Here is a 12,818-nt window from a genome sequence, read left to right as displayed (position 1 = left end):
AGAGTCGCGTTGTTCGAACTGGCAAGAGCTTTCCGAGCTAAAGGTTAGCTAATGACCGGTTAGCTGATGACCGCTAGCAATGGTTTGCTGACTGATAGCTGGTAGTCAGCTGGCTAGCTTCAGTTGAGGGGTTCCGGATCCGAAGTAAATATAAATACTTTAGAAAAAAAAGCAGATCCACGCTACATTGGGCGAGGAGCGTTGAAGGAGAGTATTTAGATGTTGAGGTTTAGCAAAATGTTTTAAAAGATATGCGAAGAAAAATATGTTTTTTAAAAAACGATATATACAAAGGGACAAGACACGACAAGACGTCTGACTGCTACGCCATCTTGGATCAGTTCAGTGGTTTGGATATGTTTGTATAGTCACTGTGGGGATGACGTTGTCTATGCACTTGTTAATGAAGCCTGTGACTGATAAAGTGATAAATTCCTCAATGCTATTGGGTGAGTTCTGGAACATATCAAATCAAATGTATTTATATAGCCCTTCTTACATCAGCTGATATCTCAAAGTGCTGTACAGAAACCCAGCCTAAAACCCCAAACAGCAAGCAATGCAGGTGTAGAAGCATGGTGGCTCAGAAAAACACCCTAGAAAGGCCAAAACCTAGGAAGAAACCTAGAGAGGAACCAGGCTATGAGGGGTGGCCAGTCCTCTTCTGGCTGTGCCGGGTGGAGATTATAACAGAACATGGCCAAGATGTTCAAATGTTCATAAATGACCAGTCTGTACTAGCAAAACAGTATTGTAGCCTTGCGTCTGCTACATTGGACCACTTTTGTATTGAGTGCATCACTAATACAACCTGTTTGAGCTTTTGTTTGTGAACAGGAAACAGGAGAATAGCGTCCTGACAGATTTGCTGAAAGGAGGGCCTTGTATGTGTTTCTGTGGGGAGAATAAAAATGGTATAGAGTTTTAGTACCCGTAGTGGCTCAGGAGATGTGTTGGTAAAAGTGAGGTACAACGGTTTTAAGTCTCCCAGCTTTAAAGTCTCCACCCACCAGAAACATTGCCTCTGGTTGTGTGGTTTTGTTTTTTTATGGCCCTATATAGTTTGTTGAGTGCCTTAGCAGTGTAGGTTCTATGAGGGATTTAGACATTCGTGAAAATTACAGACGACAACTCTTGGTAGATTATGCAGCTTACCTAGAGGTATTCTTTATCAGGTGAGCAAAAAGATTTTTCACAGCGGAAGCATCGCACTAGTTGTTGTTTATGAAGAGGCACACCCAACCCCCTTTGGACTTGCCCGAGGCCGCCTTTGTCCAATCATGCCGCTGCATGGAGAAACCACTGAGTTCTATGTATAGTCATCCATCCACATCTCTGCAAAACATACAATATTGTAGCTTTTCAAGCTTGTCTGATGGAAGAGCTTTGTTCGAGAGCTTCTTATCTTATTCTCGATTGACTGGACGTTTACAAAAGAACAGAGGGGAGTGCCAGTCGATTTTCTCTTCGTCTCAGTCTCACAAGGAAGCCGGCTCGTCTATGGCGTCTACACCTGCAGCGTTTTGGTAGCCCATAAAACAAAGGCATGAACAAGGGAACATCTGAGTCGATGTTGAATTCGAAATCAAGGTTACCAACTGTCGATCTGATGTCCAGAAGTACATGGTGGTCATGTGATAATAGTATGAACTTTCTGTACAAAAAAGTAAAGATGAACATGAAAAAAAGTAACTCAATAGCCATATCCGTCAGCGCCATCTTGAATCACATCCATGCGTATTCTCGTCTGTGTAGGTGTGTGTTCTCATCCATACTTACTGGACTCTCCATCCTCTCCCTTGCTGGCAGAGCCGGTGAAGAACACGCTGCCATCCTCGGCCACAAGCAGGGCGTGTGAGCCGTCATGGCCCACCGAGAACTGGATGATCTTAGGGGACTTGGTGACAGGCAGCTCCACCCATTTACCTGCTGACGGACCACCTTGCTTGATGCCGAGGCTCTGATACTTCCCTGTGTAGTAGATCTGAGAAGGGAGGGGCAGGGTGGAGAGGGAGGGGTAGAGAGAAAATATTTTTTAAAGGAACGGTCGTTAAAAACTAACTTTAACGGTTGACAACCGGTTGACAACTTTACCATGGTCTCAGACCTTTTCGGCTGAAAAGGAGTGTTATGATGTTAAGGGATTTTTGATCAATAATGACTAATTATGTAAACATTTCAATCAGGACAGAATAATCAGAATACTATTATGTTACTGTATAGATGTATGAATTTTCTTTTAATCCTAGTACTGAATATAATGTGTGTAAATATAATCAAGAATTAGAACAATGACTGACTGTTCCTTGGTAGAAATGAATTAACTTATCGTCAGACTGGCTAGAATGCTTATCTACACAGGAAGACTTATATTATATTAAATTGGTGGGACGATGTGGGAAGGCTTGAGATACTGCCTTTGTACCAGGGTGAAGAAGAGATGGGACAGTTCGAAAAACTAATGACGTCATTGTCAGTGTATAACCTGTGGTAAACTGTATCATGTTCAGTACTCTCGAGAATAAACGCTGCTGATTGATTTTGAGACTGGTCTCTGTCCATTTTATGCATATAAGAGTCTTACAAATTCCTAGAAGTGGACAGAGTGTTGAATTTAATTGGGTATTAAAACATGTAGGAATTTAATTCTTATAACATCTGATTATCATTACATCAGTGAACCACAAAAGCAAGTTGGCTAGCTTACTACTACCTCCAGCCACAAATGAGAGAAAACCTCACTTGACCACTTTACTTGCTTTAGACTGTTTAAGTTGTTTAGACCAGTGAGTGACTGTTTCCAGAGAGAATGTACGAGCACATCCCACCTGCGAAGACACACACAAGAAACACACATCAAAGCACGCCTCCAAGTCTCAAATCGTCTTTTCAGTTGCATTTCTTAATGACGAGGAGGAAAACTGAGGCCAAAATCAGCCAATTCAGCCAAAATCACCTTAACACTCGTGGGAATTGGCCGATTTGGATGAGGCTAAATTGAAATGTTTCTTACAGGAAAGAAATAAAGAGCATATCCACAACCATTGTAGCAATTGAAAGGGAACAGTTTGGAGATAATGGGGAAATTATTAGACCAAAGTTGGACATAGCAGTTCACCTGACACAAGACAATCCAAATATGACACTGCTGATTTTTTCATCTCCTGTACTTTTCACATATTTGTTGATAAAGAAACCAGAATACACTCTGGATTCATTCAGTAACATGATAAGACGACTCCTGGAAAATGTGGTGTAGGTGCAAGTTGCCACACACCTCACTAAAGTATACATAGTTCCCCAAGCAATTTTAATGCACTTATGACTCAAAGAAGAGTCTTCAACTATAAGGTACTTTGAGCTCTACGAGCTGTGCCATTGAGAAACTAGAGCAGACACACAGTACTTGGTAACACTGTCATAACCGCTAATATAACTTGGCATAACAAGGTTAGAACTAGAGGTCGACCGATTAATCTGAATGGCTGATGAATTAGGACCGATTTCAAGTTTTCATAACAATCAGAAATCGGCCGATTTCTATTTTATTTTTTTACACCTTTATTTAATCTTTATTTAACTAGGCAAGTCAGTTAAGAACACATTCTTATTTTCAATGACGGCCTAGGAACAGTGGGTTAACTGCCTGTTCAGGGGCAGAACTACAGATGTTCACCTTGTGAGCTCGGGGGATCCAACCTTGCAACCTTAACTAGTCCAACGCAATAACGACCTGCCTCTTTCTCGTTGCACTCCACAAGGAGGCTGCCTGTTATGCGAATGCAGTAAGCCAAGGTAAGTTGCTAGCTAGCATTAAACTTATCTTATAAAAAAACATTCAATCATATCACTAGTTAACTACACATGGTTGATGATATTACTAGATATTATCTAGTGTGTCTTGCGTTGCATATAATCTCACTGAGCATACAAGTATCTGACTGAGCGGTGGTAGGCAGAAGCAGGCGCATAAACATTAATTCAAACAGCACTTTCGTGTGTTTTGCCAGCAGCTCTTCGTTGTGCGTCAAGCATTGCGCTGTTTATGACTTCAAGCCTATCAACTTCCGAGATGAGGCTGGTGTAACCGAAGTGAAATAGCTAGCTAGTTAGCGCGCGCTAATAGAGTTTCAAGCGAGCGAGGAGAGGGACGGAAGCTATACTGTTACACTAGCAATACTAAAGTGCCTATAAGATCATCCAATAGTCAAATGTTAATGAAATACAAATGGTATAGAGGGAAATAGTCCTAAAATAAATACAACCTAAAACTTCTTACCTGGGAATATTGAAGACTCAAAAATAAGTGTTCATTCAGTTTTGTTGTAATTGTAATTATTACAAAAAAATAAATACAAATTCTAAAAAAAAGTCAGATTAATCGGTATCGCTTTTATGGTCCTCCAATAATCATGATTTATTTAGACCTGTTGTGACAGGCCTTATTGTATGGCTGGTTATGACCTACATGAGAGTGTCAAAACCCATAGAACCTACCACAGAAGGCAAAACATTCCATTACACCAGTGCCTACTTGTTAACAGTATGTTCATGCTATATAACATTTTATGAACCATAAGACAATATTACATGATCATAGTAATTGCACACACATTGATGTCAGAAGTGCATCTACCCCAATGCTCTATTGCTGATGAATAGGATGAATAGGATGAATGAAGAGAAAGATTTAAGAAGCAGGACAAGACACCCTCTTGTTGACTGATGACTGACTTAAGGGCATGTACGTGATAGGCCTATCTGATTTATATGTTTATGGTGGTCATAATGCTTCTTGACACTGTTATAAAGTGGATTTTCTTAGTCCAAGAAAAGTGACACAGGATGGTCATCATTTTTTATGACTGAAATAAAGTCTATTATCTACAAGTTATTTAAAATATGCTGAAAAAAATACAAAAAGTAAAGTGTTACCCTGTTTTTTAGTTTGGAACACAACCCTGCATCCCCCATCACAAAAGTATTAGTGCAAAAACATTCCATTATAAATCCCAATCTGGGTCAGGTGGGCATGATTTGAAAGCTTGTTCCATTTCCAACATGACTAGCTAAGTTATGAAATACCTTCTTGCAATGTTTTAGGCTTTCACAAAGCAATTCAGAGAAATGGATCGAAATGTTGGTGCACATAGAAAGGAGTCATGAGTGCATTCACATGCAGCAGCTGAGTTTCTTATAAACAAACATTCTGTTCAAAGCAAACCAGGGTATTGTGATCATAAAAGTTGACACTATATGACATGAGTTTTGTGATCTGGAAATGTGAAGTGCACATTTGGATTCACAGATGCTTGGCTTATAACATCAAAGTGGTATTTATTATAATCCTCAACATCTCATCTTTCAGAATACATTGAGTTCTCTTAATTTACAGCATTTCCCTCAGACATATTTTTTTTTGGTGCAAAAGTTGCCCGATTACCGGGAGGGATGGGACTTTAAGATAACTGTGAATTCAATGTTGCATGTGGACCAATACCCCCGGGTCACCTCTGGATGACATGTTTTGCTGCACTAGCTGGTGGGAAACACTTCAGTAAAACAGGCTTACCTGCAACTACTTGTTTAAAAGAGCTCCAAACAGTACCTGACAAACACACACAAAGATCTATACAGGTATAACCGTCTGGTTTTTGGCATTTCATCAGCCCCAGCCTTTTGGCAATGCACTATTGACCACATCCTTCAAGGAATCCCAGGAACCCAATGTATCCTGGATGACATGATCATAACAGGATGCAGACACAAAGATCACATGGCTAACCTGGAAAAGGTCCTGAGAAGACTGAAAGAGTATGGACTACAGGCAAACTTTACACAAGTAACAATACAGTCTTATGTGAACATGAAATCGACCGCAATGGATTGCACAAAACATAGGACAAAGTTTATCACAGAGGCCAGTGCCCTTTGCGTCACGAATATTGAATGGTGCAGAGAAGAACTATTAAAAAATCAACAAATAAGTCCTGGCACTAGTGTGGGGCATCAAGAAATTCCAAGCATAACTATATGGCAAGCATTTCAAATTGGTTATGGATTACCAACCACTGCTTTCCATTTTCAGTCCACAGAAAGGCATTCCGGCAATGACAGTGGCCAGGTTACAGCTATACGCCTCGCTCCTTGCCGGTCATATGAAAGACATTGGGTTTAGGCCGTTGTCCCTCCACACAAATGCAGATGGTATATACAGACTGTACAAGCGACAGACAAACAAGTGTGGATGCAGTGGATATTTTCCATACCTACCTGTCAAACACTATTACCAACCAGGAGACAAGGAAAGCTGTGACATTGTCAAAAGTATACACCTACACCATGTCAGGATGGCCAGCGACAGGCAGAAATAATCTGACAACGTATTTCCAGCGGAGAAACAAAACTACAACGTACCAAGGATGTTTGACGTGAGGAATGGAAGTCCCGATAACCTGATGTTGGCATTTCTGGGGTTTGCTGCAACTACATGAAGGGCATGTTGGAATTGTCAAAATGAAGCTGCTCGCGAGGAGCCACTTCTGGTGGCCAGGTCTGGATCAACAGATAGAAAATATGGCGAAGAACTGTAGAGGATGTTTGGAAACCCTCCACAGGCCTGCTCCTGTCCCCGAGAATCCATGTGGACGACGCCAGCCGCTTTGAAAAAAGCACATTTACATTACATTTAAGTCATTTAGCAGACGCTCTTATCCAGAGCGACTTACAAATTGGTGAATTCACCTTCTGACATCCAGTGGAACAGCCACTTTACAATAGTGCATCTAAATCATTAAGGGGGGGGGGTGGTGAGAAGGATTACTTATCCTATCCTAGGTATTCCTTGAAGAGGTGGGGTTTCAGGTGTCTCCGGAAGGTGGTGATTGACTCCGCTGTCCTGGCGTCGTGAGGGAGTTTGTTCCACCATTGGGGGCCAGAGCAGCGAACAGTTTTGACTGGGCTGAGCGGGAACTGTACTTCCTCAGTGGTAGGGAGGCGAGCAGGCCAGAGGTGGATGAACGCAGTGCCCTTGCTTGGGTGTAGGGCCTGATCAGAGCCTGGAGGTACTGCGGTGCCGTTCCCCTCACAGCTCCGTAGGCAAGCACCATGGTCTTGTAGCGGATGCGAGCTTCAACTGGAAGCCAGTGGAGAGAGCGGAGGAGCGGGGTGACGTGAGAGAACTTGGGAAGGTTGAACACCAGACGGGCTGCGGCGTTCTGGATGAGTTGTAGGGGTTTAATGGCACAGGCAGGGAGCCCAGCCAACAGCGAGTTGCAGTAATCCAGACGGGAGATGACAAGTGCCTGGATTAGGACCTGCGCCGCTTCCTGTGTGAGGCAGGGTCGTTTCTGGTTATAGATGATGCCCATTCCAAATAGCCAGAGATGTTTCTCCTCCACCTCAGCTCAGACAATAGTGTGTCTCAGAACAACATTTGCACGCTTCAGATTGTCTCCGCAGCTGGTAAGCAGCAACACGCAAGCTCTCGTAAGTGACAAGTTTACAAGATTCATGTCAGTAAATGGAACCAAACAACCTCAGCTCAGTACCACCCTGTCACCATGCAAACCCTAAAGCAAGGACTCTTGCAAATGGACTTTGCAAACAATACCGGCCAAGTTCCCGGCCTCCTACCGAAACACCCCACAACAAATAAAAGCCCTGCAGCACTGATGTTCAGGCGGCCTCTCGGCACACAGCTGTATTCCACCCCTATTGATACATACATTGAGATTACAAAACATTAAGAACACTGCTCTTTACGTGACAGACTGATCAGGTTAAAGCTATGATCCCTTATTGATGTCACTTGTTAAATCCACTTCGATCCATGTAGATGAAGGGGAGGGGACAGGTTAAAGGATTTTAAAGTCTTGAGACAATTGTGACATGGATTGTGTATGTGTGTCATTCACAGGGTGAATGGGCAAAACAACATTTAAGTTCCTTTGAACAGGGTATGGTAGTAGGTGCCAGGCTCACCGGTTTGTGTCAAGGACTGCAATGTTTCTGGGTTTTTCTATGCTGAACAGTTTCCCGAGACATCAAGAACAGTGCACCACCCAAAGGACATCCAGCCAAATTGACAACTGTGGGAAGCATTGGCATTACCATGGGCCAGCATCCTTGTGGAGTCCATGCCCTGACAAATTAAGGCTGATCTGAGGGGAAAAGGGGGTGCAACTCAATATTAGGAAGGTGTTCCTAATGTTTGGTATACACAGTGTATATGTACTAATTATTGTTGTTTGGGGGGTGGGGGCACAATTATACATGGCATTTAAACCAACTCATTGACTAGATTTCAGTTGATTTGGTATCAAATACTTTAACACTGCACAGTTCCCCTTATCTCTGAGCTGTGGATTATAGTATTGTCATGACTCTCGCTCCTGGGTGAGGATCAAAGATGGCTCCAATGAGCTTACTCCCACAGTACTGATCCAGTATTGACGGACGTCCCGCCTTCATGGGAATCCCATGTGGTTTCAGCCTCAGGGATAAGTGACCCTGCTGGTGAATGTATAGTCACATTTCAACTACTGGTTACACTTATGATATCCAGTCAATCTCAAATGATTGGATATCGCTGTCTCATTTAATTTCTGAGACATTTGAAACTTTTTCACATTAACCTGGATGCAGCAATGCTTTCAGGTTAATTAAAGTTTATTTCCCAGATAGCCTATACAGGTATGATTAATCATTAACGTTGATTAATCATTTAATCGTCATTGGCTTTTGCAAATTCATGCACATTCAACATTTCTGATCCAGTAATGTTGGTCCATTAACGTCTTAAAATAGATTTAAAATCATTTTGTTTGCAGCTTCCAATGACTCAAACCCCCAACTTTGAAAAAAATGTAAATGATAATGTGCAAGCTATCAGAGGGGGTGGTTCCCAGTCTCCCACTAATTAGTGAACCCTCACCCATAAAAGGAGTGATCACTGACCTCAGCAGCAATACAAACTAACTATGCCATTAGAGGAAAAACAGCAGAAATTGAGACAAATGCTCTCCAAAATCAACCATCAGGCGCAGGCCTTGTAAAGGTTCTCTCCATTTTAGCCCTGATGTATCGCCATCAGAAATTGCCATCGGTCCAGTAACGCAGTGCTCAGCAGAAGCACAAGCAAGAAATGGCTGATATGAAGGGACAGGGGAGAGAAGCGAGCAACAAATTATGAAAGCAGGAAAGGTAAACATTCTGCTAGCCGAGGAACTGCGTTTGAAAACTGAACAAATAATAGCAATTGAAAACTTGGCAATGAACGAGCAAACTCTTCAAAAAAATTGTTTTCAACAGGAACAACTCAATTTAGCCAAAACTAAATACAATGTAGACCACTCCAAACTAGATACATCTGTCGAGTTATCTACAAACCGGAGAGCAGAATTTGATAACATGCATGCAGTTTTGATGAACTTTACTCAAAGCTATGATGTTCTAGTCATAATGCTGCAGACCAAAGACAATCAGTTAATGAACACAATAACATGCATGCAGTTTTGCAGACTCTGCTATGCAGCAGAATACCACCCTTAACTTCTTTGGGACTGCGGGGAAGTATTGAGTAGCTTGGATAAATTAGGTGCCCAGAGTAAACTGCCTGCTACTCAGGCCCAAAAGCTAGAATATGCATACAATTAGTAGATTTGGATAGGAAACACTGAAGTTTATAAAACTGTTTGAATCATGTCTGTGACTATAACAGAACTCATATGGCAGGCAAAAACCAAAAAAATCCAACCCGGAAGTGGGAAATCTGAGGTAGTTTTTCAAGTCATTGCCTAACGAAGATAGTGTCCATGGGGTCATATTGCACTTCTTAAGGCTTCCACTAGATGTCAACAGTCTTTAGAACCTTGTTTGAGGCTTCGACTGTGAAGGGGGAGAGAAAGAGAGCTGTTTCAACCAGGTGTCTGGCAGAGTGCCATGAGCTGTTCATGCGCACTCCCAAGAGAGTTAGCTTGCGTTCCATTGCATTTCTAAAGGAATTCTCCTGTTGGAACATCATTGAAGATTTATGTTAAAAACATCCTAAGATTGATTCTATACATCATTTGACATGTTTCAACGAACTGTAAAATAACTTTTTGACATTTCGTCTGAACAAGTGATCGCGCAATTATGCATTTGCATTAGTGGGCTAAACGTGTGAACAAAAAGGAGGTATTTGGACATAAATTATGGACTTTATCGAACAAAACAAACATTTATTGTGGAACTGGGATTCCTGGGAGTGTATTCTGATGAAGATCAAAAGTAAGTGACTATTTATAACGCTATTTCTGACACCTCTCCTTCTTTGGAAAATGACTGGATATTTTTCTGTGACTTGCGCTGACCAAACGCAAGGTGTGCTTTCGCCGTAAAGCCTTTTTGAAATCTGACACAGCGGTTGCATTAAGGAGTATTTCTGTAATTTGATGTGGCTCTCTGCACTTTCACCAGATGTTTGTTTGAGACAATGCATTTCTGATCATAACACACCAATTTCAAAAGAGGTTTTTGGACAAAGATTAACTTTATCGAACAAAACACACATTTATTGTGTAACATGAAGTCCTGTGAGTGCCATCAAAGGTGCTATTTCTGATTTTTGTGAGCTCTCTCCTGGAAAATGGCTGTATGGTTTTCTGTGACTTGGTGCTGACCTAACATAATTGTTTGGTGTGCTTTCGCCGTAAAGCCTATTTGAAATGTGTGGCTGGATTTACAAGAAGTTTATCTTTAAAATTGTGTAAAATACTTGTATGTTTGAGGAATTTTAATTGTGGGATTTCTGTTTTGAATTTGGCGCCCTGTTGGCGAGGTGGGACGCTACCGTCCCACATAACCCAGAGAAGTTAAGTACCATCTGGAGGAATTCAGCGTGTCTACCCAACCAAGCAACCAGAGCTCTGTACTCAAAGGAGTGAAGACGAAAGGTTTCAGACTTTGCCTCTCTCACGTGTCCCTCAGTCTTCTCCCCTTGGCCATCCGGCACAGAGTAATATGGTGCCTCTTCGCCAAACAAAGCCAAAGCTTGGATTCTCCTCTTAGGTTTTTGGCCGCAATCTCCCCACAGGATGAAGCCAACCCTAACCTCCCGCCTTGACAAACTCGTCAAAACCTTCCGCACCTTTGACCCCGTTCTAAGGTAAGCCAAATGACACTGAGACGTTCCTGGGCAGACACAGAGGACACATTGGATGGCTACCCGAACACTACGGGTTCTGACAGGCTTTACCTGTTGAAGCAAACTTCGAATAGACACGTGACAAGGTTAATTAGGGAACGCACGTCAGCTTTAACATCAGTTTTGCACATTGCCGTTAAAATAGACATCGGGTCGATGCTGCCGTTTTTAGCTAATATTCCGATTTGAACATGCTCACCAATATATCGTGCATTCCTAATTGAGTGCACCATACAACAATGCTGCACTCAATCATACCAATTACATGCAATGCAGAGTCTAAAAAACAAACTTAAGTTTAAACGTTACAACAACTTAACCCTGTTTTTGTTAATTGGTGTTATTTAATACTGTTTGATTAGGGTAAGCATAGTAGCAAAAGCAGGACAAATATTTATATATTTTGTTTTAAAATGCTTTCTACAGCATTCTATGTAAATAATTGCACATTAATAAAGGAGCATATTATTTTTTTACAAAACAATGGCCAGTTTCGTCTGAGTTGTATGTTTTGTAAACAAACATAATAGGCTATGTCTGGCGTGCAAATTCGATGTGTTCTTTTAATATGGCCAGTGCACTGACTAAGTTTGACACCCCTGACCTAGTCCTTGCCGATGACAAGCATACCCAAAACATGATGCAGCCACCACAATCGTTCAAAATATGACGAGTGGTACTCGTTGATGTGTTGTGTTGGCCCCAAACATAACACTTTCCATTCAGGACATAAAGTTAATTTCTTTGCCACATTTTTTACAGACTTACTTTAGTGTCTTATTACAAAGAGGATACATTTTTATTCTGTACAGGCTTCCTTTTCACTCTGTCATTTAGGTAAGTATTCTGGAGTAACTACAATGTTTTTGATCCATCCTCAGTTTTCTATCACAGCCATTAAACTAACAGTTTTAAAGTCACCATTGGCCTCATGGTGAAATCCAAGAGCGGTTTCCTTTCACTCTGGACGGCTGTATCTTTGTAGTGACTGGGTATACTGATACATCATCCAAAGTGTAACTAATAACTTCCCCATGCTCAAAGGGATATTCTATGTCTGCTTTTCTTATTTTTACCCATCTACCAATAGGTGCCCTCCTTGGTGAGGCATTGGAAAACCTTATTGGTCTTTGTGGTTGAATCTGTGTTTGAAATTCCCTGCTCGACTCTGGGACCTTACAGATGATTGTGTTAAGCACTATTATTCCACATAGAGTGATTGCATGTACTTACGTGACTTTGTAGGCATATTTTTACTCCTGAACTTATTTGGGCTTGCCATAACAAAGGGGTTGAATACTTATTGACTGAAGACTTTTCAGATTTACATTTGTCAATATTTCTAAAAACATAATTCCACTTGACATTATGAGCAAGTGTGTGTAGGCCGGTGACAAAATTTGATTTTAATCCATTTTAAATTCAGGCTGTAACAAAAGGTAGAAAAAGTAGAAGGGGTGTAAAAACTTCCTGAAGGCGCTGTACATATCCCAACCAGAAGCAATGGATTACAGGCAACATCCGCACCTAGCTAAAGGCTTGAGCTGCTGCTTTCAAGGAGCAGGACTCTAATCTGGCGGCTTACAAGAAATCCCGCTACGCCCTCCTTTAAACCCCCAAAAATGCAAAT

General features: G+C 41.6%; 1 protein-coding gene across 11 annotated transcripts in view; it reads right to left on the bottom strand.

Annotated features, from left to right (window-relative positions):
* Positions 1 to 12,818, bottom strand: part of mycbp2 (MYC binding protein 2) — a 301,049-nt gene that overhangs the window by 215,811 nt on the left and 72,420 nt on the right. For all 11 annotated transcript variants that reach the window (XM_064975618.1, XM_064975623.1, XM_064975614.1 and 8 more), the window contains exon 12: positions 1,780 to 1,984. In XM_064975618.1, the coding sequence (XP_064831690.1) occupies positions 1,780 to 1,984 (205 nt within the window). The remainder of the gene's footprint in view (positions 1 to 1,779; positions 1,985 to 12,818) is intronic.

This window comes from Oncorhynchus masou, chromosome 10 (genome assembly GCF_036934945.1).
Source record: "Oncorhynchus masou masou isolate Uvic2021 chromosome 10, UVic_Omas_1.1, whole genome shotgun sequence".
In the NCBI taxonomy this organism is placed as follows: Eukaryota; Metazoa; Chordata; class Actinopteri; order Salmoniformes; family Salmonidae; genus Oncorhynchus; species Oncorhynchus masou.
This window is presented reverse-complemented; position numbering and strand designations above follow the sequence as displayed.